Below are 24,985 nucleotides of genomic sequence, written 5' to 3'. Positions count from 1 at the left end.
AGACTGGCTAGGCCACTCCAGGACCTTGAAATGCTTCTTACGAAGCCACTCCTTCGTTGCCCGGGCGGTGTGTTTGGGATCATTGTCATGCTGAAAGACCCAGCCACGTTTCATCTTCAATGCCCTTGCTGATGGAAGGAGGTTGTCACTCAAAATCTCACGAGACATGGCCCCATTCATTCTTTCCTTTACACGGATCAGTCGTCCTGGTCCCTTTGCAGAAAAACAGCCCCAAAGCATGATGTTTCCACCCCCATGTTTCACAGTAGGTATGGTGTTCTTTGGATGCAACTCAGCATTCTTTCTCCTCCAAACACGTCTAGTTGAGTTTTTACCAAAAAGTTCTATTTTGGTTTCATCTGACCATATGACATTCTCCCAATTCTCTTCTGGATCATCTAAATGCTCTCTAGCAAACTTCAGACGGGCCTGGACATGTACTGGCTTAAGCAGGGGGACACGTCTGGCACTGCAGGATTTGAGTCCCTGGCGGCGTAGTGTGTTACTGATGGTAGCCTTTGTTACTTTGGTCCCAGCTCTCTGCAGGTCATTGACTAGGTCCCCCCGTGTGGTTCTGGGATTTTTGCTCACCGTTCTTGTGATCATTTTGACCCCACGGGGTGAGATCTTGCGTGGAGCCCCAGATCGAGGGAGATTATCAGTGGTCTTGTATGTCTTCCATTTTCTAATAATTGCTCCCACAGTTGATTTCTTCACACCAAGCTGCTTACCTATTGCAGATTCAGTCTTCCCAGCCTGGTGCAGGTCTACAATTTTGTTTCTGACTAAATTCTTTTTTGCCCCACTGTATATGGATCCATAAAGGACATTAGGAATATTGAAATAGCACCTATTTCCTATGCAAAAATGTACTGGTGTTATGTTGACCTGAGCTGATTCAGACGTAGACGTAGCTTAGCCGTTTGGTGCTAAACCCTTCTGTGAGTTCTGATTAAATATTCTTGGTCCCACAGATTAGGATGGTCAAGGACAATAAGGAGATTGCTCGAAAGCAATTCAATGTAAAACGAACATTTCAAATCCTTAGTTTCCTAACCACATTTGACCAATTAATAAAGATTGCCTTAGCACCAATAGCCACTATTATTATTGTTCTATTGCAAATAGAACAATAGTAATGGTGGCAATTAAAAGAGCATCAGCTCCAGAATATAAAGTTTCTCAAAACAAAAAATACAATGGAAGTTGTAACAGTGGCCACACTCACACTCATAACAAACAATTAAGAATTAGAATGACAATTAAGACTTTGCTAAGGTTTCATAAAAACATTGGAAAAACAACTGTCTGAGCCAGAGAGGAACGCTCCCTGTTTTGAGGGCTATTTCGGTTTGAAACCCCTCAGGAGGGGAAGCTGCCATTTCCTCTCTGTCTCCAAGAAGAGCAGGTGGTTAATCAATTACGTGTTATCTCCAACTGCTGAAGCCCGTCGGACCCAGACAGACCAGACTGACACACACACACATGCCCAAATGGACGGACATCAACAGGCAGATCGACAGGCTGACAGTCAGAAACACAGAGGTGTGACCAGATACGTACAGGTATGGGTGAAGCAGCAGCACAGACAAATAGGAAGACACAAGCAGGATGCCTGTCTGTAGATAGAGCTCGCCTGCCTGCCTGCCTGCCCTGAAACATTTTGATCATTTGACGGCAAATTACTCTGGATTCAGGCAGAGCAGAACAGAAACTCACACTTCACTTCCCCGGCACTCGCAGATGGCCCTGCAGGCTGGATCTGCGCTGCCTGTCTTCACTCTACCTGTCTACCCAGCTAGCAATGCTCCCTCCTGATATGGGTGAAAAAGCAATGAAATAAGGTGCTTGTTGAGGCTTTAGAGGAAAAGCACAAGGGATATCAATTATTTATTGAAGTGCCTTTCCACTCCCTCAATTAAAACATAAAAAATAACAATATAACCTAATTGCCAGATCCCTAAACACATACTGTACATAAAGAGACATGTGCACAATATGCTTTGGAAGTGATTCCACCTTTACTTTTCGTTTTGTTTTGAAGTAGAATTACATTTGTTTTTAAATCGCCTTCCTTGTTGTGTAACCAAACTTTTTCGCATACAAACGGCCTTTGTGTTTGCTTAAAACAGCTGCAATAGCTCTTACACTTTCCTGAGACAATCAGAAAATCAAAACATTTTCAGAGTGGTGTGATGGCTTGACATGCCACAAAAGGCTGTCAGTGTATGAGTGGCACTGAAAGTACTTTGAAATGAAGCACTGCATGATGCATGTCAAAGTCACACTCAGTTCTATTCAACTTGTATACTTGTGATTATTATTTGCCTCACGCTTGACACTTTGAATGTTCAATGAGGCATACATTTAAATAACAAAAGTATTTTAAGTGACACTTTTTCAAAAAAAGAAATATAATGATTTCTTTTTTTAATCTGAATATTCTTAATAATGCAAAAATATGGCATTTAATCGAAGGAACTAAATCCTTAACAGAGAGCAGTTCATGTCGTCTGCTTAAATAAACAGTATGTGTGAATTTGAATCATTCTCAGTGTTCTTTTCTCAACTTTTGCTGCACAATCTGGTACTCACATTTTGATCAGAGTTCTCAGATATATAGCTATGGTCAGAAAGAGTTGGGTTCAAAGACAAGCTGCAGTTATGGAGTAGCGCTGCTTAGATGAGTAGAGGTAAGTACAGTAACATTATGACATCACTTACATAATCAAGGCATAATGCTTATCCTTTAGATGACACCATAATATATTATAATAATCAATATAATCACTATTAATGGTGACTTCTGTGGTGAGCAACAAAGAACATCAGTAAGTTATGTATAATAAATCATTTCATTGATCATCTACATTATTAATGTATCAAGCATGAACAAAATCTAAATAAATAATGGGAAGAAATCCTCCTATAGATTTGTTGGTTTTGGAACTTTCCATTATGAGTGGAGCATTGCTTTGAATTCTCATGCAAGTACAGTTAACATTATGTCTAGGGGCTTTACTGCAAATGACAAATACAGAGTGTCTGCAAGACTAATGCTAAATGAAAGTCGAATAAAAATACCTACTGCTTTACATTTTTATGTGGACGATACCGTGATGTACTGTGCAGGTCCCTCCATTAAGGAGGCTGTTGTTAAATTGCAGGCTGTTTTTAATATTATTCAGACTCAGCTCTCTGAACTAAAGCTTCTTTTAAATGTTGATAAAACTAAGGTAATGCTATTTTCAAAAGATAAAAAGACACCAGAGACCACTTTGGATATTGTTACTGTGCAAGGGAAAGTACTCGAAGTGGTTACCTGTTACACATACCTTGGTATCTGGCTTGATGATTGCCTCTCTTTTAAACTTCAGGTCGATAATCTGTTTAAAAAGCTGAGGTTTAAGCTAGGTTTCTTTTTCAGAAACAAGTCCTGTTTCTCACTTGAGGTCAGGAAAAGGCTAGTCTCTGTGACCTTTTTACCTGCTGGACTATGGTGATCTGCTTTTTATGAATGCACCTGCCCAGACCTGCACAAGTTAGATGCCGCCTATCACAGTGCACTGAGATTTGTAACTAACTGTAAAGTATAAACTCATCACTGTACCCTGTATGCCAGGGCAGGTTTTCCATCATTTACTTTACGGAGGCTCAGTCACTGGTACATGTTCATCTATAAAGCCATGTTGGGTAAATTCCCATCTTACATCTGCTCTCTGATCACACAGAGAGTTGCAGGTAGCTATTGCCTGAGATCACATGATGTGGTTTTGCTACATGTGCCAAGTGCAAGGACTGACTTAGGTAAGAAAGCTTTTATGTGCGCAGCTCCTCTTGCTTGGAACAGTCTTCAAAAAGATTTGAAACTGAGCAAATTGGTTCCACTGCCTGTTTTTAAAGCTCGGATAGGTTCAAGGTTCTTTATTGTCAAACTAACATAGCTACAGAGTAATTATGTCGTTGAAAATCTTAGGTCACAGGCTTCTCCAACAATGCAATACAATAATACAGATAAGCAGACAATATTAACCAATATTAAAATATACTATATTAAAAGTAATACAAAAAGAAAAATGTTTTTTCTTTAAAAAAAAGTGAGAAAAAAAAAGTGGAATAGTGCAATACGAGTCTATATACAAGTTATTGGAATGATATATTAGATAATAGATACATAATGACTAAGTAGCAGATGAATGTTATGAAATTGTTTCAGCAGTTCAGTTGTTCAACAGTCTTATTGCCTGTGGGATGAAACTGTCCCTAAGTCTGGTGGTTTTAGTCCGGATGCTGCAGTAACGCCAGCCAGACGGCAGCAGACTGAACAGTTTGTGACTGGGGTGATGGGGGTCTTTTGTAATCCTGAGGGATTTCTTCCTGAGCCGCTAGGAGTAAAGGTCCTCCATGGATGGCAGCTCCGTCCTGGTGATGTTCTCTGCAGTTTTCACCACCCTCTGTAAAGCCTTACGATTGAGGGCGGTGCAGCTGCCGTACCAGGACGGTGCAATGATACTTGATACTGTTGGTACTTGTCAATGTCGCTAGGTATGTAAATGTAACCCTGTAAATTTGATGTCCTTTATTGTTTTCTGTTGTTTTATGTTTCATGTTGTAACCTACTTGCTGCCATGTTGGGCAGGTCTCCCTTAAAAAAGAGATTGATGATCTCAATGGGACCACCTGGTTAAATAAAGGTTTGAATGAATATAAATCCCTAAAGCACTGCGCCTCATTCCCTTTTCTGTTTCTTCCATTCACATACCTCTCTTCAACCCTTTGACCTTGTAACAGCATTACCAAAAATGTATTTTGCAACACTGGTCATCCTATGAAATATACTCCCCTGAAAATGATATGAAGAAGGTATGATAAGATCATTATCCCCCTCTCTGGTGCTTTTTATGTGTCAGGCTCTCTTTGACAGGAGATATTTATCACCATTTCTGGGCCACTGCACAGAGCTGAAACCCTACATGCAATGGAGGTGTGAGTTGTTCTGCACCCTGACCCACTGAAACACTGCAACTCGGAGCCACTGACAGTACGTCAGTCAAAAAAAGTCTACATCTTAAGGTGTTGTTAAGCCTTAAAATGCCTTTATTTGAAATAAAGTTCAAGTTTCTGCACCAGTGAGAAGTATATTTTAAATATATTACCTTAGCACCAAAACACGGCACAATGTTCTTTTCTAGCAGATTGTACTCTACTACTACTAGACATGTATCACAGCGACAGTAATTTCTACTACTTGCTGTAAGAACAAGATCATTTAGATTACTATGTATTTCACCAGGAATATTCTCTTGAACGTACATGGTAGGTAATACATAAGCGCTTAATGATTTCCTGTTGCTGGAAAAGTCAAGTCAGGTTCAAGTTGTTGCCAGAAAGCCCTTTATTGACCTTCTAAGTTAGGGGAACAAACTTTGCCAAAGCAGCAGTGTCATTGACAATGAAGCTGTGTATTTTTGACACTGTGCTATTGTGGGTCTGAACATGGCTTAATACTCCTCTCTGCCAATCAGTTAACCCTTCAAATGATCAGAAGTGTTCTTCCTGTTGGGGCGTGATGACAGTAATAGCTATTTTGGTTTGAGTGAAAGAGACAGATGAAGCAGCCTTTGGGCGTTCCTTGTAACGGAGCACAGGGCTCAGAGGGAAGTCAGCCGTGTGTATCCCTCTGGTTATCCAACACTTTCCTCCTACTGATGATGAGGCTCTGGGGTACATGCTGCTTTAATGGGAATACTGCACAATCCACATTCTTCATTTCCTGTCTTCTTCTGTACAAAAGTTCTCTACTATTATTTGTCCTCTCTTCCTCCCTATGTTTGTATGTGTGCCTCCTTCAAGCCTAGCTCTGGAACAGTATTTCCACAGTGAGGGTTTGTTGACAGCTAACCTCCCTCGTATAGCCTTGATGCTATTGGCAGTATCTCACAGCGAGTGCCAAGGCTTTTACACCGTAATGCTATCAACAGTGGCCCAGCTGTAAGCAGCACCCGCAGCTTTCAGCTTATCTTTAAAGCCCAACCATTCGGATCACACCGACCAAAGGGCAACGGTGGCGTCCATCATGTAGACGTCATTTAAAACCAATCTATCACTGGAGCAACATCATTAGTGAAGCTCTACACATCAAACACGAGCCTCCCCTCATTCAAAATCCCATCATGTAGTCGTTTGACACGGCCATTGAAGACACTGACAAATGGGAAAACAATGAAGTGATACTGTCAGGGACTTATTATAGGATGAGGTTGATTCTCTATGAATACAAAGCACATTAAAACTAAAATAAAATGGTATTTAAACACACAAGTCTATACAGATGCACGGCTAAGCTTTAATAGTTCAGGTAAGGTACAAAATATGTATATTTAAGAGCCACTTTCTAGTTAAATAAATTATGAATGTTGGTGTGAGAGAGAGGGAAAGACTTTACACAAGCAGCATATTCATTTTGTGGTGTGTTTACCTGGAGGCAGGCAGGCGCTCGGCCATGTGGTTTGTTGACGTCCACAGCTACAAGCTGCCACCCCCCAGCAGCGTCTTCATGGAACATCTGTGGCACAAGGACAGCACATGAGGAGCAGAACACACACACACAAATACAAGCACACAATTCAAAGTACTGGACAAAACTCAAACACATCTGCCCTTTGGCTACGTTTTCATAAAACATCTGTGGCCACAAAATAAGTTGAAGGCAGCATACGCACTGCTTTTACCCACACAAATACAGCATGATAGATGCTAAATACAGTGTTGTAGGCCTAAGGACCTAACACCAGAATGATAAACAAACCTATACCATAGCAGATACTTTCACACTCACACAACAGCTGTTTCATGAATCAACCATTCTTTTTAAACATGAACTTAGAAATAGCACCAGTATTAGGCTCGCCTGGTAGCAGGTGTTGCTGGTGTAACACGTAAATGCACATGATGGCGAGCTGAATACTAACGTTGGCACAGAATCATTTATTATTTGTTTATTTGGGGACTATGAATGTAGAAAAAGGCATGGCAGTTCAATCATTCAACCACTTTGCCAAAATTGTCATTATTCTCGTCGAGTAGTAGCTTTCCCCCACTCTGTTTTATTAATACTGTATACCTGTCAATATGGCTTCACATTTGTGCCCCATCAATAGTTTTTATTGTCTTTCAATTTATATAACATGGCAGGTCTACAACCTCGGCCGCAAACAAACATAGTTGATATCATTCAAAGTGGAGAAACATTAAATTCAACCTCGAGATAAGCTCTTAATTACAACTCTACTCATCAAAATATGGAACAAAAAGCCTAAATCTATGAAACAAAAGTGGATTTATCCATTGTCCTTTTATCAACACAGTTAGGATTTACCCATCTTTATTAAAAGCCTCGATAATCTGAAGGGGGTATAGAAAAGTCGAGGCATGGGGAGAGTGTCGTGTGTTTCGCTCTCAGGGTCACATTATACAAGCCTTCCTCTCTAGGGTATATGAGGAAGGGAGCATATTGTTTCAACCTTTGTGATTGACAGTAAAGTGTTGCACCACAGCTAATTAGTTTTTCCGCCTCTAAGATAAAGATTAGGGCATGACAACGTGATAACAATTAATTTTGATAATGGAAAGAAAGGCTAATTGTTTTCAAGGTCAGAGCATTCTGTACATGCCAGTGGCACAATCCTGTTACCCTTCATGAAAAACAGAAGTTTATTTCGACTTACTTTAAAAAAATTTAAAAAAAATTAATATGCAAGGGAATGTAAAGGGGAATTACCATGTGTCTCTATTATAATAAAACACCATATGTAGTATTCTACATCCTCTTCGTCAGTCCAGAGTAGTCTACCGTAAGCGCGGAAGAGGCAATAAAATGCTCGCCAATTCAAGAAAAAAAAAAGCATTCTATAAAGGACCAGAGTAACAACCATTATTATACCCAAAAGAACATTTAGAAGACAGATAAATGTCTTTGCCAATGCTAATCACTAACATTAGTGAAGGCAGTGAAGTTCGAGCGATGGTGAGAAATATTTGAGCATTCATAGTTGTATATTCATAAGCTCTACAAAAACTGTCAAACTGTTTTATTATCATTGCTTTCCCCTCACCCAAATCACTTCTTTGTGACATTGAATGTATTTTAGGTCTATAAAGTCTGTCAGTATTCCTTATTATCTCCCACTATTATATCCCTCTAGTGTGTATCTGTCTATGGCCTTATCAAGACAATTTATAAGCAAGGATAACAAACAGCACAAAGCACCTTTTGAGGTAATATACTAATGTAATTTCCTTTTAAACATCTATATTGCACAAAATTAAGCTTATTCAAAAATGAAAATTGCTTATCAAAATAATAAACTCTTTATAAGATCAACACTTTCATTAGATAGCAACACTGGATAAGTGACAGGAAATGACGGAGGGATGCAACAAAGATAAAATCATTCATCCCTTCTGCACTCAAACTTTTAAATTCTTGAAAGGCTTTTAACTTGATTATTTATTTATTTATTTATTATTGTGATACTATGAACTATTTATAGTGTAAATTGGAATGATCCACATCTGTGCTCTCGGGTGTATCTGTGTATTTTCTTCCTGTATGTTCCTGTACATGACATAAGCTGCTGCTCATAACCAATTGCCCCTTGCGGGATTAATAAAGTTGTTGATTGATTGAGATCCCTAGACAGATTGAACCTAGGAGGTTGCGGTTCATCAGCGCCTTAAAATTATGCAGACAATCTAATCTCAAGTGTTTTTGGAGAAATTACACATGAATGCTTCTGAGGTGGATCAAATAAGGATACATAAGGCTGTGCAAAACAGGGGTAAACTCACATGTCCTTCTCCCCAGTCACACACTCTAGTAGGTTCTGAGTATTATTCCAGTTACACCAGCCCAGCATACTACCAAAGAGATCTTACTTGGAAGAATGTTAATACTACCTGAATGTTTTTAGTATTCTTTTTTTCAAGCTCTTTGAAGAGGTCCAACCTCCTTTACATGGCCCACAGGGTGACCCCACACATCCCGAGACATAATGTAATTGCAGCCACTTCCATCTTCAATCAAATCAATTCAGTTGCTGCCCAGACCTCATGACATTTAGAGCATTGACTGATTGGTAAATCAAGAGCTTACCCTTCAGGCTCAGCTTGCTCTTTACCATAACAGTCCTGGGCTGTTGGTAATACAATTATCTGCTCGTCAGTCGTTCGCTTTATTTACTTACTTGTGAACAAAACCATGTGATACCTGAAGTTCTTCAACCAAGTAAAAACATTTAACCTTGGAGGGATCTCCGCCATTTGCATTCCAAGAGGAATTCCATGGCTTCATAATTGGAGGAACTGACTGTCATCCCATTCCCACCCGTTTCAAACCCAGCCGTTTGTAATGGTCTGATAAAACTAGCAGAACTCCAGAATTTTCCGATGCGATCCTGCATTCACCAAAGCAGACATTCTCCACCTCTTCCAGCAAAGCAGAGATCTGCAGCACCCTAAGGCTACCCATTTTGAAGGCATTTATTGATGACTATGCACTCTTAAAAAAGCCCTTCCTGTCAAAATGAGTTTGTGTTCATTCCTGTGACTCTTCTGAATTCATGCGACTTTAATGAGCTGAACTCTGATGAATGGACACATTTTTTGCACTCCCAGATGACCAGCTTTAAAGAAAGCTTATGTTAAATAAATGGTGAGATCAAAGCGCCACATACAGTTTTCCATCTATGTGGCATTACTTTGTCCCCTTGAGTGTGTGTGAGTGTAATTTTTGTACCTGTGTTGTAGCCGTTGAGGTTGTACTGCTCCTTGACCCCCACATCTGCTGAAATTGCACTCTTATCTCAGCAAATGTCTCTATGATGACTGCAATGAACACATTCTGAAAAGGAGAAATAAAGAGAGAGAGTGAAACACAGACAGTGAGAGAGTGTTGTGACAATACAAATAAATGAGCAAGTTGAGTCGATTTCTTCACTTCCTTTCACTATCTGTGACCTGATATTCATTCTCTCATTAGCCAGAGAACATTCTACTAACAAGGGGAACTCATTATGTCAGTGGGTGAAAGATTAGGTTATGTCAATTAGCATAAAACCTTTGGGTGTTTAACTTTCCCCTGCTGCCATGTCATGGGAACTGAACGCATCATGAAAAGTGCATTAGAGAGAGAATGGCTCTAACCTTGACAAGCCATGCCAAGAAGAAAATGAGCGTTATAAAGTAGAAGTAGGAGCGCCAGCGTGGGAAACTGTCAATGGCTCTGTACATGAGGAACACCCAGCCCTCCTGTGATGCAGCCTCATACACAGTGAAGATACTCGTACCTAAACAAAGAGAGACAGAGCAGTCAGAGAGATGTACAGAAATGTTGTTATTGAAACAAGTGTCAGTATCAGTTTCTTGCTTATAGCGATAATGTCTTTGATCTTCACACCAATTATCATGGCAACCCTCAAACTAAGCCTTCCGAAAAGACAATACTTTCAGTAAGGACTAAAGAAATTGTTACAAATAAAGTACAGTAAAAACAAAAAAGTTAAAGTCCCCTAGGACAAAGCTTGAATAAAAAGGCATTCATGCATCCACGTTCGGTTCCGGCGAATTCCTGGATACCTATTGAATTGTATTTTATTTGTATTTACTTGCACATCTCAAAACATTCTCTTGCACTATTTTATCTTTTTCATTTGTTTTATGTCCTATTCATGTTGTACTGTTGGAGGAGCCTGTGACTTAAGTGTTTCATTGCCATAACTACACTGTAGCTGATGTGCACATGACAATAAAGCCTTGAATCTTGAATTGAATCTTGAATCTTCAAATACTTAAAAAAAAAAAAAAAGGTCAGTCCTAAGGCATTCATTAGCTATGCAATCTTCTTTTGAAAACTATTGAAATTGTAATATTTGTTTTACATCCAGTCATTAAGCCCCTGAAACTGTTTGTACACCCAATGTGTTGGCCAGCCTCACACTTTGAAACCCTCTGCAGTGAAGTAACCAGCTGCTGACAGCAGCTGTCAGGGGTAACTGATAAACAGCTGGTGCATCATTAACAGTATACTGAATTACCCAAATCAACTATTAAGCAGCTCATGTCATTGTTTTAACATAATTTTAACGGTTCTGAATAACGGCCTCTGCGATTCTGTGATTCAGGGCGATACTGATATAGCATAGTTAGGGTATTTATATGAATAATTAATTTCCACTGTGTGGATGTGAATACATATATTAAATCTGACTGCTTAATAAACATAAAACCATTCCAATCAATTACTTCAGATGGTCAATAATTAATAATCAAATGTATTACATAATATCTTTTTTAAATAGACTGTAGCTTCAAACTTAAAGCTACTATTTGGAGCTTTTTAATGATGGTTTTGTAATGCATTTAAATTGCATTTTATACTGCGGTTCGCTTGTGAACACTTAGAATTGCCTCGCATTGAAATGTACCGTATAAATAAACCTGCCCTGCCTTGCCTTGCATTGATATTTATAAACTGTATTGATAAATACATTTAGGCTATAAATTGAATTGAGTGTTCCATGCTCCATTCTATAATGTCTAAATTAGGGACTGTTTACTGTGAAGCTCTCACTCTCCTTCACGGCTATCTAAAGATTAGAGGCACTGCACTGTGCACGGACGCTGGATTGGAGCTCCATTCAGCTGATAAGAATGCAGGATGCTGCTGAATGCCACAGCTTTACACCAGAGAGTTTTGTGTATGTGTTTGAATGCATTACGTGTGTGGGTGTATGGCGGCTACCTAGTTCATTGAAGCCACTATAACCGAGCTCCTGTCGGCTGAGTCCCAGCTTCTCCAGGTCTTTGCATTCAAAGCCATGAGGACACTGGTAGCCCTCTCCATCGGGGGAACAATGGGTGTCTGGGATGGCCAAGCTGTTCCAGGTCACATTACTGACCGAAAGAGGAAAAAAAACGGTTATCAAAAGATATGTACGCAATGAAAACACAGATGTAATGCAGTGGTTCACAAGCATTTTTGAGTGACGCTTCCCAACCAGAATACTCAGGTTGGTGATTTTTCCCCTCCCAATGCAAACACGTTGATTGTTCATAAACTGGCTCCATGCTTTAGCCCCACATATAGCAGTGGATGCACTTTCAGAGAGAGAGAGCATGTGCTGTAAACTGGCATAAACAGCTGTTTCTATGTGCCTACTTAAGCTTATTTTGAGTGATTATTGTTAATGCTCTGATTAAAAAATGTAAATATATCATGCGTTGTTAGTGATGTTTCAACTGCTAGTACCTTAGGCACTGTAGATTTCTAAAGTATTCAATGATTTCTTCTCTCCCCCTGGCCTGCTGTAAATCCTGCACAGACACACTTTCACTCTCACAAATACACTTATTAACATCGATTCTAGGGAAGATTATATCACTGGTACAGGGAATATAATGTAAAACCATTCCCTAGTCTAAAATATGTTAGTTTTAATGTCCTTTTTTGTTTTTCCCCACCACCATCTGGTGACTTGCAGCAATAATCTCATTGAGAATCACTGCTGCAATGTGTGAATACAAATAGAGCTTTTGACAGCAAAATGTTACTTGTGTGAAAATATTATAAGAATTAAGGATGATTATACTTAAAGGTAGGGTAGATAAGAATGGAGAAACCAGCTCGAGTGCGCTAGAATATTAAACTACGCAGCCGAAAAAAATCTGCCTCTTCCTTCCAGAGCCTCTCCTCCAACACACACGGACCAACATGACCAATGAGGGCACGAGATAAGTTTTTGCACGAGATGGCTGTCATGGCTGACAGGCAGGTAGGCCATCCAGTTATTTTAGCCGGGCCGGCTCAGATGATTGGTCGTGCTTTTTACAGCACCACAGCTTCCACAGATGAAATGTTTTAATGTATTTATTGTCAAAGCATTTAATATATTCATTGCTATCGGGATGTTAAGAGCATTCCATGGAATATAACAAAAAGTGTTTCTGACGTGAATTACCTACCCCACCTTTAACTCTATAATAAAATCAGGGATTTCAAGGCAAAGGTTCAACATTTATGGCTGGTTACAATAAATATATGTATTATGAGCAAGAGAAACACGCAAATGACACATAGATGAATTCTGCCGGTACAAACACACACACTGCCCTTCTCCCTCCTTCTCTGTCTCCCTGTCTTCTAGCCTCAGGTGTTATTCCAGGAGCTGCATGATTTCTCTAATGAAAATTAATGCCTTCAAATTGGCTGCCCAGACATTCATCCAAATTGTTTATTAAGGGGTAAAGGATCAGAAGGGATAATTTATTGCACACATCACAAAGGGCAATCAGAGGCATAGTAATAAATCAGATAAAGCGTGTTATGCTGGGCTGTATAATACAACTGTATCTTATCAAATAAATCACTTGATGACAAAGAGGAGATAAATGAGGCATCAAATGAGAGACCAAATGTCCAGTCATAACGTGATATTAATAATTTGGTGAGTCAAATGAAATACAAAGCATATTTGTGATAAGACATTATTTATAATTGGTTTTCTGAATCTCTTATTTGATCAAACTAAATTGCATGTGCAATGCTTTGCATAATTAATCATTTGGGTTCATGTCAACAACCTCTGCCCACCTTGGCTTAAAACACCTCTTGCTCTTGATGCTCCACTGCCTCAGTTTAGTAAATGAAGCAATATATATAATTCCCAACATCCTTTTCCTAAATTCTCCATTCAATTTAAAAACAAATAAGCAGGAATAAACTTTTTTTTTATGTGACAAGGATATGCTCATACTCTCTAAAGTGTCACTATTAATCGGTTCAAAATATCTAATCAAGACCTTCCTTTTTAGAATAATCCTCAAGCAAAAAAAACACAACGCAGCTTTAAAGAAATAAAAAAAACACAACTGTACGGTTCAGTCACACCAATTCAAACTGCAAATAACTACGTGTATTATCTGTTCTATGGAGTTAAATCATCCAGAGGAAGAGATCATACTTAGTTAACAAATCAAAAACCCTTGTCATCTAATATCAATATCAGAAAATGTCTTCCCTGGTATTTTTATCCTATTTCCATTATAAATACCTTCTATGTGAAAAGCTAGTTTGGCTTTGACTTTGTGCCAGAGAGATTAGGCACATCAGTCCTTATGTGACATATTTCTAAAATACCCCATCAGGAGCATGTATATACGAGGGATTTATGAAAAGGAGAACAGCAGCAAACAAATGATATGTGCAGCTGCCAGGCCACTTATGGAATGATGTTAAAGAACTACGTCAGAGCTATAAATGTAACAATGCCGTGTGCCATCTTTTCAGCTTCTAATGGTCAATGTGTGTGATGTCCCGTGAGTGCTTAGGCACTCTCTGGGTAAGGAGAGATATATGGGTAACTGTTGAGCAGAAATGAGCAGATTACAGAACAAAGGCTGGTTATTGACAATGTAGGAAATTGTAATTATCTTAATGAGTTTTAGTTCTATAGTACCTCCAGCCGGGTGCATTAACCATGATGGTGGCTTTTCACATCTTTTGTCTCCATAGGGATGCCTGTTTTCTGTATCATATCCTCATTCTCAAAATAAAATCCTTCACAAATGTTTTTAAATACTACTGATTTTGCAAAGCAATGTTAATTCTGCCACACCAGTATCACATCTCCCCCAGTGCTGGTACTCAGCGGTTTCTACAGAATTTCAACGTTACCATACTGGTGATTTGATTTAACTTCAGTCAAATTGTTTAATTAATTAGTTTAACCTCATTCAATTTTTAAATAACATCACTTTTTGTCCCATCCTGCCCTGAAGATGTTGTCGTTGTTGTTGTTTTAATATGTTTAGCTCAAAGTAAACAAGGTATTCGAGCAGTTGGCTACTGAATATAGCCACTGTACATTTCTAGAATATATATTGCATGTTAAACAATGCAACTGTTCAAATGTAAGGATTGCAAGTGCAGATCGGCCAATAAAAGCAAATGAATGCACTTTGTATTTAAGCTGACTTAAAACATACAGTTGCATGATAGGACAGGACAAGCAGAGGCACGGAACAAAAGAGCCTGTGGGTATATATCATATATTTCATTTTATATGGAATCACTCAACTGGGTATAATGGCAAAACTAATAGGCAAAGTTTTTCTTTTAAAAGTTTCAGATCATTTAATGTAGTGTCTACATTGTGCACACCAAGCTACCACCTCTGCAAACCAATTTCAGCAACTCACAAGTGACATAAACTTGCAAAAAGCCTACGGGAGGAAATCCTCCACACTGATGAGTGAGCCTAAAGTATATTTAGTGGGTTTTCAGTAGCTGTATTCATAGACCATTTATGGTATGATCAAATATGCTTACCTGTGAAGTTTTTTAATGATCTCATATAGCCTGTGATGACAAATAAATGCCCAGAAGCATTCAGGTTAATGTACGCCTGAAACTTATGGTACCTTAACAATGGTGTAGTGCTTGGATGTTTGGCAGTTATATTGGCCCTATCGGTCTATAAACTGTAATAAGAAAGACACTCAATGTATAGTATTTTGCTTTTAGCTTCTTAACGATCTTAACCATTATTGCTTCAGTAAATACAAACTCTATTAGAGTAGGGAAAGGCAGCCTCCATCATAGGTATTTAAAGGTGTTCAATAAAAAGCTAAAGGATGACAGGAAGGTATAGTTGCTCAGTTGAAACAATTAATAACAAAGCCGGCATCAACAGTTTCACTTCTTTGTAAGTGGCTCTTACCCTTCTCCTGTGCCATTGATGACACAATGGAAGTTGAATGTTCCAAACATTTGAACACCCAGAATTCCATAGAGCAGGAGAAAAAACAGCAGGAAGATGGAGACACTCCAGATCTGTTCCCCAGATCGCCTGCAAAGCAAAAGAGTGGAAAATGTAATATTTTCACATGTAAAATGATCAATTAATTAAAGGGATCATAGCAAAGAAAAATGCTCATGGAGTTCTTTTTTACTTGAGTATGTTGGTGATGCGGGAGCGAGGAAGCTCAAAGCGAAAGTAGATCCTGAAGGCCCGGATCATAATGAGCGCTCGGGGGATCCTCAACATTCCCCATGGAGACATCTGATCCACAAGATCTGCTATTTCAAACACCTTAAACAAAGAGAAACAAATTGTTAAGAAGAAAATACTAGCTGAAACAATTACATTCCTTGGAAGAAAATAAGGAAAACAATTGCAGAAAAACCTCTAATTGTAAATATTGCAATATACCTGCAGGAGCAGGGACACCCAGATGAAGAACACCATGAATCCATCAAACATACACCAGCGATCCTTCACATAGGAGTTATCCCCCTGTGCAGAAAGTAAGAGAGAACCAGGAGACATTAACACAAAGCCAACAATGAGAGAACAATTGCAAGGAATAAGAGCATTTATCATAAGGACCGTGTTTTCCAAAAAGCTGATGTATTCTAACAATTAGAAGACATTCTGTGATGTTTTAAGACTTTAACAATGCTAGCCTATATGGTTTTTGAAAATGCTTCTTCTAAGAATCTAAGAGAAAGCCTTTGTTGTGATAGAAACAACATATATCAACACTGCGTCAGGCCGTTGTGTCCTTGGGCAAGACACTTCACCCGGATTTGCTCCTGTGGGCAATGTCCACAGTACATGTATGATATCAATGTGTACTTGTAAAAGCGCCTCGATGACTTTGAGGCGTGAAGATGGACGGTGTGGCGCAGTGCGCTGTGCAATGATCATCAGATCAAGGGGTGAAACCCGCCGCTGCTGCGTCTGTAAAGCCGTTGTGTCCTTGGGCAAGACACTTCACCTGAACTTGCTCCTGTGGGTATTGTCCACAGTGACCATTGCATGTATACAAAATATGTGTAATGTGTATTTGTAAAGCGCTTTGAGCATCTGGAAAAGCGCTATAATAAATGTAAGGAATTATTATTATTATAATCTGAATTAAATGTGCCCATTATGACAAACTGACCACTTTATTCCATCAAAAACAAAACAATGATGAAGTGTAAACAAACTGAAATGACATAGGAACAGCTAAATTGGACATACTTAATCACCACTTACAGAGAGAGAGTTTCTGTACGCTTTTAGGGCTCATGAGGAAAGGCTGCAAATAGGAGGGTGTTTTCTGAGACACTCAACCATGTTTGATTACAGACTAACAAGAACAAAAGGATACAATTACTCCAACACTGTGTGGATCTGTTGTTTTGTGCGACAACTAGCTGGAACAAAACATCCAAGTTTCAATCAATTAGGTTACAGACACAGTTAGAAATCCAAATGTGTGGTGAAGTAAGCGTCCTGTACACAAGTTAAATGATACTTGATATAAAGTGCTCAAAAAAAGGACTGTGTTTTATCTGCTTTTAAGAACTGAAAGGAACTTTAAAAGAAAGAAAAGAAAATGTTCCAGTTGTCATGATGTTTTCCTGCACTGGTGATTCTAATTATGTGTCCTCCAGTGCCTCCCTGCTTGTTATCCTTGATTTGCCAATTAAGCTGTCCACTCTTTTTATGGCAGTAATTATGGGCCTTTCATCTGCCAGCTGTCTGTTCCTTGATGCTTCTATAAAACATCATATCTACCTCAAATTTGAATTGTGTTGATTTATCTGAATTTACAGCTCAAAACAACAACTAATAAGGTTTAATATAAAGTGTCACTTAAATCTGATGCATCAACATGTGCTCTATCAGGTCTCAACTTGTGCAGTAGACCTTTGTCAGCTCACTACATTTTGCAAAAACTGTCTGAGCGGTTATTTCTAAATGGAAAATGAGCACTTCATTGTCCCTAAATTGTCTTCTGGTAATATGCACATAAACTAGGATGGTGATGTATGATTTAGTTTAGTGTGCCATGCCAGTTCCCCGTCTCATTTTGGCAAGCTCATCAGTTTAATGTCCCATAACTTTTACATAAAGTTTTATCCTAATCCATACCTTTTTTTTATTATCTTTTTTACACACAGACACAAGGACAGAATGTACAATTGCCCGCATACTGTATATAAAAAATCCCATCTTGGCAAACATAATAAAACATTCTCTGCTGAAATGTGTGCAATATAAGAAGGACTTAATGTGTCGTACTTAAGTCACAATGAAAACGTGTTCCTCTAGATTCATTGATGTATCTTTTTTCCTCTTTTGGCACTTTTCAGCTAATTATTTGTAATGTAGAATGTACAGAAAATAAAGTTTATCTTGATAACTGTATTTGAGGAATGTGCTTCCTGTGAACATGTGACTGACAGTAGCTACCTTGATGATTCCTCTGATGTGCATCTTGGCGATCATCTCAGATGTGTAGAGGAACATGAGCAGAGTGTCCAGTGTGAAGGTCACATACTGCAGCGGAGGGTAATGTTCGAACGTCTTTGGGGTGTTCATGCACACAGAAATGACGCTGATGATAGCACAGGCCCGCAGCAGTGAGTGCACCCACTGTGGAAAGAGAAAAACAATGCTTTATTTCTTTGCTATATTCCCTTCCTGGAATATTCCAGCTATTAGTATACGCTAGCAATACATTTTAAGGGAAGTAAATCAACAAGTGTGACTTAAAAACAAATAAAAGATCTGGCAAGAATGATACAGAAATAACATTGTGTTGTGCTCACCCTAGCCCACATGGGACTACACTCACTGGTTTGTTGATCCAGAAGATATCAGCGCTGTCTGCCAGGGTCTCGTCCGGCCCAAAGTCGGTCATGGGCTGGGCCTCGACCCGTGAACTCTGTTTCCTCTTTAGCATGCTGGGGCTGGCTGTGCTATACAGAGAGTGGATCTGACAGAGAGGGAGGCCAACCAAACAGTGAATAAAGCTCAATGAGGGGAACAGTCTGGCTGCATCCAAGTCTGGGCAGTGGCCGTACCACTTACGTTCACCTCAATCATGTTATTATGTAAATAAATACATTTGTAATGTGTACTTTAAGCAGCTCAGAGGCACTTGGCTGGCCACAGTAACAGCGACTGACTGGAAATACCAGTCCACTTTCGAATAAAAATTGTAACTCAACAACTGATAACCAATATTTAAATGGAATATTTATGAATTAAATACCATGTGTATCAATAGCTGCTTCTGGACATAATTACATGTAGCTTTAAGCTTCACTATACTGAAATATATCCAGCAAAATAAACTACCCTGACATGAATTGCCAGAACAGAGGTTTGTACTTTTAAAGTAAACATGTGTTGCATTGTTGAATGGCCACCGTGATACACAACGTAGCACACATGGAACACAGGAAGAGTGTATTCACATCTCCAGTGACTTACCATTTGGAAAGATCATACATGATCTTCATCATATTAAACACCCAGGCACCAGTAGATTGTGCTGCGCAACCTACTGTAGAATGTGAGAGGTGTGTGTTGCTGTTACCTGTGCATATTCATGTTTGTGTGTGTCAGTGTGCATGTGTATGCAGAAAAAGAAAGGTGTACAGGCCGTTTAAACAAAAGAAAACAAGAATAAATGACACTCTGAATGGAGACAAAGCGCACATACCAAAGGGAAAAGTAAAGCTGAAATTGCTCCAGCACTGCACATAACATGCGATCAGGCATACCCTGTAAATGACACACAACAGTTAGTCAACATCATGGTTCATATGGTGTACAGTACACTACCCACATCTACAGTATGCTCATAGAGACAGGAATGCCCACCACATCTGACATCAAGGCATATATGCAACACACTCTGTGAGTGAGTGACTGAGTGAGTGAGTGACTGAGGTGTTGTGGAAGGAGAAGATGGGGTGGAGGAGGACCAGGCGACTCACTGTGAGGCTCCTCATTGGTGCGTTCATCCCCAGGTCACAGAGGGGTGGAGAGACCAACCAGAGAGAGAGACTAGAGATGCAAAAGGGAGAATGTCCTAAAGGCCTGGAGGTCCTGTGGCAGCAGTCATAAGAGTGTAAAGAGGGGTGAGAGAACATATTCACAAGTGCTCCAACATGCAGCTTCAGCACACATCTATGCAGGATAAAACATATTTTCTCTCTAACCTCCAATGTTATGTAGCCATGCTGATAGTTTGGGTTATGTTTGTTGATATATCTTTATCAGATTTCTCTGACTGGCACCACCCCAATAAAATGTCTGAAGGATTCTCAACACATTTGATTATATCTCTTTCTGGAAACTGGTCCCTTTCACTCTTGGTATTTCACAGCAAACACTGCCAAAACGTTTTCTTTGGCAGAGGAGTTCAATGAAAAACTGTAAAAAAGTAATGTTTCTTATCCAGAGTAACAGACAAAAAGGCTCAATGCCAATCCCCTTCAAGCAATGTTGAACTATCTGAATGGTTCAACATTTCAACAATGGCTAGATATGAATTTGAGAACATTGTGTGTTTTGTTATTAAGATGGACCAATGCTTCAATAAAACAGCACGGAAGTATGATTACTTATAATTAAACATATAAGTAAACATATCTAATCAAACAATACATGCAAGTTGTATAACAAATAACACACAGAATTAGAAAAAGAACATACATCAATTTCCTAGTGCCCTGATGAATGAGTCACTGCATCATGAGCACCAAGGTTTTAGATGAATTCTTTGCATAAGCATCTAGCGACTCAAAAACCTTAACATGTACACATGCAACACATATATTACCTAAATAAAGAACATACAAACTCACCGAAATGTATACTTTTTTTTAAATGAAAAAACTTGAAATAATGATCTTTAAACAAAGTGATAAAAACTGAATGGTGCAAAACCTTTATTCACCTTTTAAAAAGTAAACCAAGCATACTAACTGAAGTACAAGAGCTATAAAACTTGGATGAGAAAGCAGAAAGCACAATAAAAGTGTATAACCCGTTTCCTTTTCTGCTGCTACCAAGAAAAGAAAGTGTCTATATAAACCCCATGTAGTTAGGAGCAATTTTCCAGAGTAATTGCTACACTTAACATATGCAGATGGAGACGTGAAGAAGAGTGAAAACTAAATTACAGGGTCCAAGTGCTATTATGTGGGAGTATAGGTGGCAAAGACTGCAATTACTTTCCCCTTTGGAGTGAAGACATGCTCCTCACGGGCAGGATGCGACCACTGAGCACATTCATTGTAACTGTAAGTATTTGTAGGATTCTCAAACTTTCTTTGCTGAAGTTTTATTCTTGAAGAGTCGATGTGGGCAGCAAATATTTACAGTTCTTTGTTGCTCTACTGTACCATACCTTAGAGAGGAGTTTAGGGATTTAGACGAACTAGTGTCTATCAAATGGGCGCGCTTGGTTCAAATGTATTGAAAGGATCGATACATAAAGGTACATAGCCCTCAGTTACTCCAGGGAGAATGTCCCTGTAATTGGTCTTTGTAACTCGCTTTGGAATATTTTTGGGAGAATAAACCCCACAGATCCTCAACGAATGAGTGTGTCCTCACTCATTAACAACGCAACACAGAGCAACAAGAACGTTGTCTGCTACAGTAGCCATGAACTCGCATGTATTTTGTTATTTGAGGGGGGGGGGGGGGGGGTGGATGCGTGGGCCACCCAAATTGGTTAAGGGGCCTTTGGCTTTTCTTGCCAAATAGAATCAAATTCTGTGGGTAACACTGAACATATATTATATTTAAAGTTAAATTCATATGTGACATAATCAAATTAGTAAATTGTGAACGTTTCTGCTCAAAGTGACAAATCCATACATGTAGACTAGATAGTTATCATTTGTGCCTTTTCCTGTTACCTGTACTCATTCAACTTCATTTCCAGCAGCAGAAGGTATCTCTTTTATGACAAAATGCTCTCATTCTGTAAACCCAGAGTTATTATTGGGAATATATTTATCAATTATCCAGAAACACGACTCCAAATGAATGCTTAAGTTGCTCTGTGTCTGCTTGATGCGTAAAATAGGATAGTTTGCAACTTTAAATGGTGTTAATATGCATGTCAATAGGGCAACCTTTGTTTGTTTGCCATTTGGCGCTGCATGGGCAAGCAGCATGCAGTGGGTTTATCAGAAAAATGTTCACTAAAAACACATGCCTGGTGCATCTAAAAGTCTGACACTGATGAAAGCAGTGAGAAGGAAGCCAAACAGTAAAGTTGTGGGACCTAAAACCTGAACAAATAGCTGAAAGAGGATTAAATGCTCCATAGAGTTTGGGAGAACTGCAGATTTGGGTGATTATTTTCAGCAAGATCGACAACTTACTTGCCTATAACATTTAGTCATTTTACCCATAGTGTATATCAAAATAATAATAATGTATTAAAGCTTCAAAAGAATATAGGCTATACATTCATTGATTTTGAGGTATAAGGTCAAACAGTTAGCCCTAACTATTAATAAGTAACTAAATGATCAGGTAATTTATACCTTCTGTGGCAAACTTAATTCCAACTGTTCATCATCAATACCACATTAACCTTATTATGTGCATGTGAAATTCTTGTGGTCTAACAAAATTTAGCATTAGGAGGTTTCAGCTATTCACAATCTTTTAGAAGCTTATTTAAGTTGTCAGCAGGGCTAAATGTCAGCAAATGTCATGAATATCTCCTAAATGAAGATATAGTGGGTGTAGAGGAAACTTCTGTGTAGCTATGCAGTGGGAGTCACCGACTCAGGAAGGAGACACGGGAAGAGCAGTAGCTTTGATGTCAAACACATGATGGTTTATTTGGAGTTAACGGCCGGAGGATTCACATCACAAGTCCAAGAGTCAGAGGTTCTGACTTCACGGTAGAGTTGCCACGTCAATTCTGGAGAGCCTCTCTCTTGCCAGCCCATCTAACTGGTTTCGCAGAGAGTAAACAACATATTTGAGGAGATAGCCTAAACAGTGTGGGAACACAGAGCTACTCGCCTCGGACACTTATGACCTCGAAGATTTTACCTTGGAGTCCACAAATACAGAGAAGGAAGTGTCCCAGTGTACCCACAACACAGACCATCTGTATCCCAGTATTGACCAGTCACAGAATGGGAACAATAACATTATTGGCTAAGCCGCCTGTGTCCTTAAAGAAGGTAAACAGACATCGAGGTTTGTCCTGTATGTTACTAATTGGCATCTTATGATAATTATTTCCACAACAGTGGGCATAATAATGAAGAAAAATCAAAAACAATACAGGGCATCTTGTTAAAAGCTCCAGTTGTGGCTAACCCTGGCCTCACAGTATTCACTAGGTCAATGTTTACCAACACAAAAACAGTGTTGGTAAACTGCTCCCCCTCCTTAACAACACAGAACCAGCTGCTGAGGAATACGCACGTCCTGCAAAATGGCTGTCAAACCACTGATCATCAATCAAGAGACCCATACTGAGATTGAAAGCTGAAGGAATGACACCAACACAGAGCCAAGGTTACTATGGAAACGGATGAGAGCTAAGGTGCTACATTGGTTAAAAATAAGCTAAACATAGTGCGTATACAAACATGTGGGCACGCGTAGGTCCTAAACGTAGCTTATATGCTATGTGGCAACGAAGCCACGTGATAGTATAGCAAATACACGGCAATTTTGGACCAAGGCCTACTCTGAAAGGATGAGGATGTGTCCACTTCCTGGAACAAGCTAGCGCAGCAGCATCAGTAGCATCCCCCAAAGCACCACAGCTGTGCGTCCGGTTACACACACACGACGAGTGTAGCAGCGGCTTAAGAAAAACATACTGTCACTTACGAGAGGAGGACTGTCTTTATCAACCGTGTCTCGTCCTGTCCATTACATCAGATGTTTTTTTCCGGGTGTGTGTGTTCGGATCGAATGGGAGAGTGCGGGAGCGCGCGCAGGTTCCAATCACATCAACAGCTTCAGCGCATGCAGCGGAGGCGCGCAGCCGTCTCCATGGTAACAGTTTGAAGGTCCTCAAATTGCTCCATCACAATGGTGGCCCATATACTTTTTTGTTGATTGTTCCCACTTGTTTGAGTACTGTAATGATACATTTTGACGAAAAAAAAGAACTCCACTATCACAAAAAAAGTAAAAACATTTATTTGTGTATCTCCAAATGTTGCATATTTAACTGTAAATAACTGTTTTGGGGCCAACTATACAGACAGTAGACTACCCACTAACAGTATAATGACATTAACAAAACATAAAAATTGATATGATTCTCAAGAGACAGAGGATGTCATTATGTGCACATTGTAAAGCTAATTTGGAGTTTGGCATATTGGGCTTTATGCATAGTGTTATCAACACTATTTCAATGATTGTAAATCAAGTCAGGTCAACATTAACCTGACTTAACTTAAAATCGTTTTAAATTCCTAGTTAGAACAAAGCATGAGTTTAGTTATGCATGCCTTTGATTGAAGTCCTCGTAAATTATTGAGTACAGTGTTGTCAGGTCAACTCAGAACAGAGTGAGTTCCTGGGGGATGAAAGGTGCAAATTGAAAGTTTCACTTCAGCCTTTTGTGAGTAGTTGACACAGCTGTTTATAGGCTTTTTTCCCTTCAGCCTCGGATGGTTTCAAGCAGTTTAAATGCTGCCAAAGTACAACATGTGCACACTGTTGTCTGGGGAAATCATTAACATAATTGGTCGCCTTAAAATACCATTTAATAACTGTGATATTGGTCCTATGAGGTTATATTATATTGAATAATTGCAACAAAAAAATAAAATGTGAACCTAATTTAGTCAATAATTTATCCACCATGTTATAAAGTGCTGATAAATACTAATAATTAAATCAGACACAAATGGCTTAAGGACTGAACATTTTTAGCAAATGCTTGCACAGGTTTTTTCTGGAAAAATCCCTGCTAAATCATGTAGCTCTCAATAATGCAAGCAGCACCGAGAATTCTGCTGTGGGAAGTAATCCTACCTTAACAAAAAAATACACCATAAACATATCTTGGCATGGAGGAGGTCCGGGTGGTAGATACGCACATTTAAAGAATTAAAATGAAGCAGGTGATGTTAATC

General features: G+C 39.2%; 1 protein-coding gene across 3 annotated transcripts in view; it reads right to left on the bottom strand.

The window, feature by feature from the left end:
- The window catches only part of nalcn (sodium leak channel, non-selective), a 73,831-nt gene extending 49,981 nt beyond the window's left edge, over positions 1-23,850 (bottom strand). For 2 of the 3 annotated variants that reach the window (XM_034213579.1, XM_034213580.1), the window contains exons 1-12: positions 23,724-23,844; positions 19,838-19,949; positions 19,561-19,622; positions 18,688-18,828; positions 18,303-18,485; positions 16,269-16,352; positions 16,009-16,148; positions 15,777-15,905; positions 11,801-11,952; positions 10,204-10,346; positions 9,797-9,901; positions 6,479-6,565 (exon numbers count right to left, since the gene is read on the bottom strand). In XM_034213579.1, coding sequence (XP_034069470.1) covers positions 6,479-6,565; positions 9,797-9,901; positions 10,204-10,346; positions 11,801-11,952; positions 15,777-15,905; positions 16,009-16,148; positions 16,269-16,352; positions 18,303-18,485; positions 18,688-18,828; positions 19,561-19,602 — 1,206 coding nt within the window. In that variant the 5' untranslated portion in view covers positions 19,603-19,622; positions 19,838-19,949; positions 23,724-23,844. Of the gene's footprint in view, positions 1-6,478; positions 6,566-9,796; positions 9,902-10,203; positions 10,347-11,800; positions 11,953-15,776; positions 15,906-16,008; positions 16,149-16,268; positions 16,353-18,302; positions 18,486-18,687; positions 18,829-19,560; positions 19,623-19,837; positions 19,950-23,723 lie in introns of all 3 variants that reach the window. The other variant, XM_034213581.1, reaches the window with a different exon arrangement.
- Positions 23,851-24,985: the final 1,135 nt, after the last annotated feature.

This window comes from Gymnodraco acuticeps, unplaced genomic scaffold, assembly GCF_902827175.1.
Source record: "Gymnodraco acuticeps unplaced genomic scaffold, fGymAcu1.1, whole genome shotgun sequence".
Lineage (NCBI taxonomy): Eukaryota > Metazoa > Chordata > Actinopteri > Perciformes > Bathydraconidae > Gymnodraco > Gymnodraco acuticeps.
The sequence above is the reverse complement of the archived record's forward strand: the minus strand, read 5'-3'. Positions and strand labels throughout refer to the sequence as shown.